This window comes from Ptychodera flava, chromosome 21 (genome assembly GCF_041260155.1).
Source record: "Ptychodera flava strain L36383 chromosome 21, AS_Pfla_20210202, whole genome shotgun sequence".
NCBI lineage: Eukaryota > Metazoa > Hemichordata > Enteropneusta > Ptychoderidae > Ptychodera > Ptychodera flava.
In genome coordinates, this window is record NC_091948.1 from 27,150,521 (window position 1) to 27,156,520 (window position 6,000).

Below are 6,000 nucleotides of genomic sequence, written 5' to 3' on the forward strand. Positions count from 1 at the left end.
CTCAGTCAGACTACAAGCAAGTTATGATATCAAGTGCAGCGTTCTAATTACTTTTAATCATATCTCCGAAAGAATGTAAATATAAGCCTCAAAATAATCATGCAAAACAAAGGTAATCATCAGTAACAGATATTACTTTAAGACTTCACCCAGCACAGTTGACTCATGAGTGCGCCCGAGGCGCGAGAATGCGGGACAACGGGTTCCGTTTTGGGGACATTGTCGCAAGGGCGAGTCCTGGCTGCAACACTGCATACATACATACATACATACATACATACATACATACATACATACATACATACATACATACATACATACATACATACATACATACATACATACATACATACATACATACATACATACGTACATGTGAATGGAACACGATCTGCCTTATACGTACATACATACATACATACATACATACATACATACATACATACATACATACATACATACATACATACATACATACATACATACATACATACATACATACATACATACATACATACATACATACATACATACATACATACATACATATTATTGTGTCTATCATGAACATATTTCTGAATCTAAATAATCACCTTGCCATTAACAGTTGATCTGACCATTCGTCATATACGTTGAGACCTTACGTTTCTCATCATCGTCTCCGAAACAACATTTACTTTGGTGAAGTGTCGTTTTCGAGTTCACAGTTTGGATCTCGGTGCGTTGTAACTGTGTGCCCGCTTTAAGTGAGGGCAGACATGTCCCCAAGGCTCGTGTTGAGGTTCCCTACTGCAGTTACAGCTTAGAACTGCCCAGATTACCTTGCACCTGAACTCTTCGTTTAATCCATCCTTGCTTGTCTCGAAGTATTTCTTACAAAATTTAACTTCAGATGAACGAGTGTTATTGATAACATGTATATTTGAATTTCAGTCTAAAGTTGTATCAGTCATTCCGATGTACTACGTTATCCAATATTATCACAAATTAACAGAATATGAAAATGTGAATGGAACACGATCTGCCTTATAATAGACTGTCTGTATTCTACATCCGATCTTCTTCATAGTTTAACCTATCCACTGCTGCATTTTTTTTCACCAAAATTTTCCAATATTCTCTACAGTTCAGTATTGAAGATTAAGGAGATATTTTTGATGTCAACTGTGATTTATGCCGTTGATGTAGCTTTCGTTAATCTCCTTACAATGTGATCCCTCTCGTAATTACTCTGCTTGCTAATTGAATAGACGGTCAACGTTTTGAGCAGACGTTCCGCATCCCCTCCCGACTTTGTTATCTCTGTCTTTCTGCCGTACGATTGCCGGTGTCCTACTAGATCTCCGTAATTTGTCCTATATCCTGCGGGGTGCCTCCTCTATAGGGGTGCCTAATTACTAAGTCTACTGCCTCTGTCGGTTCTGGGGATTTAGCTAAGATCTCTTTCCACCCATCTGTTCGTTTTTCCTCGCAGATACCTTCCAAAACCAAGTAAAAAGGGAGCTGGCTTACAGAGAAGAAATGTCACAACAGCTACAGATAGTTCGAGGTAAGGTCTGCCATTTGTCAGCTTCTCTACGGTGACTGGACGTTCACTTCTTTACTTAAAAAAAGTAGAAGTGCGTTTGAAAACGGTGAATAATCTCGATAGTGTACAGGCACTGGCAGACTCCACGATACGTTCGGTGTCAATCCCACTCTCCTCAATAATGCGGCTTTTAATGTGCTGCCAGTTCTTTTGAAATTCCCTAATGTCCGGAAATTTGTTGGCTTTGAAGATTCATTTAAAAGTCTTCGACTAAACCCGTCTACTTTGAATGTACCTGGTGCAGGAGGATTGTTTTTTAATAGGTTAAGGAGCCATCTTATAGGTTACGAGCCACCCAGCCATTGTCGAGATCATTTGCTAGCGACTGACAAAACGACTGTGTGAACCGGTGTATCTGCCCAGGCGAACGTGTTTTGTAACTCCAATGGAAACAGTTGCGGGTGCTGGCCACTAGCAATTGGGATCATTTCAATGTTATCTTATTGAGCTATTCTGAATTTTAGTACCGTTCTAAATAATTCTGCTTTTGCGTTATCGACTCATTGAATTCCATTCCACACCTTGGCGACTTTGTCGTCTAACCCGGTGCCTTCACTTCGCAACGTCATTTCTGAATCCTCGTCCTCGGAACAAAACAATTGGAAACTGGGCTTTTCAGAACAGAAAAGACGAAAAGTTGGTTCGTTTTGGAATTAGACTTAATCACAACGCTTCCAGCAACTTGCAAGTGTAAATTTATCCAATATTAATGTATCCAAACTGCCGTATGCTATCCGTTGGTTGATAAAATGTGTCAATGTCGATTTAAAATAATATCGTTGAACATGAAACTTTCCTGTGTATCTGTACAATGTGATCTCGTCATGTTCGATGAAGAGAGAGAGGGAGAGGGGGGGGGGAGAGAATGTTAAGGCCAATAGTACAATGAAAGATTTGGAAAGTTAACTTTTCTCGTGTTTTTATTATACTTTGGACAAATTCATACATACAGCCGTACCAGAGTGCTGAAATGCTACTCACTGGAAAGGTTTATTCGCGTATTTTGAAAACTGCGCACAAAATTCAATTATTTCTGCTTTTTTGTTCGTTTGCTGGCTTATCAGGAAATTGTGGGTGTTACAAAATACGATTAAAAAGCGACTGGATATACGAAAAGTCAACTTTTTTCCAATCTTTTCAATTTGTGCGTCACTTTAATAGAGTCACACGTTCGACGGACTCGATGCGCGCGGGACTCGAAGCGCATCATTTTACGCGCAAGAACGATCGGATCCACAAGACAACATGCTTTTATGGACATTTTTTTCCTGTATGAGTACAATTCTGTCGCATTTTGGAGTTTCACTCCTGTCTGGCTCACTTTCTTCTGAGGATAATGAACCCAGTGTTTTCAAAAACTTTTAACGATATGATAGGTTGGTTTTGTGAACAGATGGTGGACGCGACATTAATAGGTCACGTGACCGGGAAAGGTCATCTCTCTATGAATGACTGTTGAGCGGTGAATAAGGCTTGGAAATGGGTTACATTTCCTTTGCCAATAGAGCCATACAGCCAGACAATAGCAGACTATTTTGAAAATCCACGAGCCTAATTTCATTAGATAATTTAATCTACCTAGTGAAGTGTCGCCGTGTACTTTGTCAAAAGCGAAACTTGAAAGGTGAATGATGTCACCACATACACGCCGATAAGCGCTCTTTTTACAACTCTTTGTGGTGCGCTGCTACAACCAAGGTTTCTTGTTCGCTAGATTAACAGCCATGATCAAGCAATATAGGAAAAACGAGCTAATGACTTACACAAGTTTTGTGTGCACACACATACATTATTATCCCGACTCATAACTGTACGTCTCGAATCGTGAAATTAATCATATTACATATCAACTGTTTCTTGTCAACAAAAGAAAAACCTAGCACACGGGTTTTTTGATTACGCGTGTTATCAGACAGAACCATGCAGATCCTAGTCCATGAACAGATAACTTTGTGTGGAGGAGCTAGAATGGAGCAAATCTTCGAAGGTGATCGTCTTCTATATAAAGTTTACTGTTTCTCTTGACAAAATTGAGAATTGTACGGGATTTTTGTGAGACATATGCAACATAATAGTGACAATATACGTTTTCAAATCCGGGGTGACAAGAAACACGCTGGTATGACTTTATTGTTGTGTTGCTAGGGGGATGTGAAAGACAAACCAAAATAGCGCTTCTTTTCTGCACGTCTTCCAGTGGTTGTCTTCTTCGCGTTACTATTATCTGACCAGCTTATTTCTGCGTGGTGCATGTAGGAAGGAAGGTTACAAAGCTCCGTAAATGACAAAGGACGGTACCCGGATGCAAAATTAAAAAGTGGAAAAAACCGCGCGAGAACACAGTATAACAAATGCAAAAAACAAACAAACAAACAAACAAACAAACAAACGAAAGCAAAGCAAATAAACCAATGCCAAGCAAAAGAAATGACATTATAGGAACAATGGGAGTTTATTTACTTTTTCACTCTTTGTTTACTTTTTATGCGTATTTTTTATAGATATTAGTGTTTTATTCACATAGATTGTCGGTCAGCAGGCGTTTAAATTCTTTTAACAAGTTTTCTTTTAACGTGGAAAAATACTCTTAAAATACCTCAAAAACATATATAGTTATTGATTTTAATGCAAATGGCAGGCTACATTTCTATTTGCCTGCTGTCATTCTCGATGAAGAATGGAGCAATGCTTCATTCTCGCGATATAACTAGGCTATGGTATTAATGCCTACGTTTTATTGTTGCTTCTTTTTTGACAAACAGAAACCCTTTGTCATGAACTTGACGCGGAGAGGAAAGCACGGTTTGCCATCCAACAGAAACTAAAGAGCGACGACATCACGTCACAGCACAGGCGGGCGCAGCAGACAGTCGACCATCGAGTCGACATGGATCGCACTCTGGCGTACTGGAGGCTGGCCATGCTCGGCCCGACGTGTCTACCGAGCCAGCAGTGGCGGGCGATGATGCCGATCGTGATGAATGGGGAGCCGGCCGAGACGGGCAATGAGTCAATCTTCCCGGCCGCCGCCTCCACTGCTGCCGGTGCCGGTAGAGTCTCGGCTCGATCACTGGAAATCTACGGGTTAGTAGAGCTTTGTTGCGTGCCTCGTCTAAACGCTGCAAGAGGGTACACGAGTAATATGACTCTCTTGAACATACTCATTAACAATTCACAAATCTAACTGATATCCCTTTTCCTCGTCTTAAGTTAAGATCTCGTCTTTCCATTCACATTATTAACTATTAACTACAACTGACACCTGTTCTCTGCTGCCGTAGTTGAGCTGAACCCGACCGCTCTCCTGTTGCACGTTTCACAATCCGCATGAAAAGTCCAATATAGTATAATACTTGGGTTCCTGGTGTATAGTTACAGCTCACGTCTTATAAGATTTAATTTTCTCCCTTGTTTACCTCAACACGGACGTGCCCGACAAGTGACGTCATTGACTGATCATATTATTTCGCCGCTTCAAATATGTCCCACACTTATAATGTCAGCCGCCATGAGCTTTTCGTTTGATCTTTACATTCACACTAATATTTTGCACTCTTTCGTCAAATCTGTATCTCTGAGGCTTCGGTTCATACTTTTCCTCTAAGGGGGTTTGGGGCGAGCCTTAGATTCTCACACGTGTTGCCTTTCTGACCAGACCGCACATAAAAAGGGTTATTTCATCAACCATGCTCCATTGCGGCTCTGGTGTACTACAACTGTGACGAGGTCAGAGGAAGGACTCTTCTGGGGCTACGCGTCATAATTGGCTTAGGCAGAAAATATACATGCATGAAGTACATATACGTACATCACTTGAAGGACAGTGAACGTATTTTTTGAAATAGGCGAATACCATGGTCAAAAGTTCAAATCTAATTCATATATCTCTTCGCACAACAGGAATACCCGTCGCACGTCGGCATTCTGAGAACCAATGGGCAAGACTCCATCGCTTGAAGTGATCACCACCAGTGGAAAAAAACATCGAAAAAAGAGACATTCCATGAATTTCAAACCCTGCGACAACTCAGAGGTTGACGAATATAGCACAGTGTAAAGCCATTCTGTCTGTCTTATTTTAGGTTTACTTCAAAAATGTAATTTTACAGCGTCAAACGAAGATGTACAAAATCAAGAATTTTCCTTCAAGTGTTTGTTAAAACATTCTGCGACTAGTGACCATAATGATTTGACTACAGGCTGGTGTCTCGCATATCTGTTTCATTTTGAAAATAAGACTCAAGGAAAACAAAGAAATGCAGCTTGACATCGTCGATCCGGCGATGTGAGATGAGAAACTTAGTGATGAAACGATAAAGCTTTTATTAAGTAAAAAATACTTTAGTAACTATTTCACACTGTCCGTGAGGACAACCTATGTTGAACTTTAATGTTTCGTATTTTATTTTCAA

At 40.2% G+C, this 6,000-nt stretch overlaps 1 protein-coding gene across 3 annotated transcripts in view; it reads left to right on the forward strand.

The window, feature by feature from the left end:
- The window catches only part of LOC139121878 (SKI family transcriptional corepressor 1 homolog-B-like), a 43,609-nt gene extending 37,920 nt beyond the window's left edge, over positions 1 to 5,689 (forward strand). For all 3 annotated transcript variants that reach the window (XM_070687143.1, XM_070687141.1, XM_070687142.1), the window contains exons 7-9: positions 1,475 to 1,549; positions 4,351 to 4,672; positions 5,489 to 5,689. In XM_070687143.1, coding sequence (XP_070543244.1) covers positions 1,475 to 1,549; positions 4,351 to 4,672; positions 5,489 to 5,516 — 425 coding nt within the window. In that variant the 3' untranslated portion in view covers positions 5,517 to 5,689. The remainder of the gene's footprint in view (positions 1 to 1,474; positions 1,550 to 4,350; positions 4,673 to 5,488) is intronic.
- Positions 5,690 to 6,000: the final 311 nt, after the last annotated feature.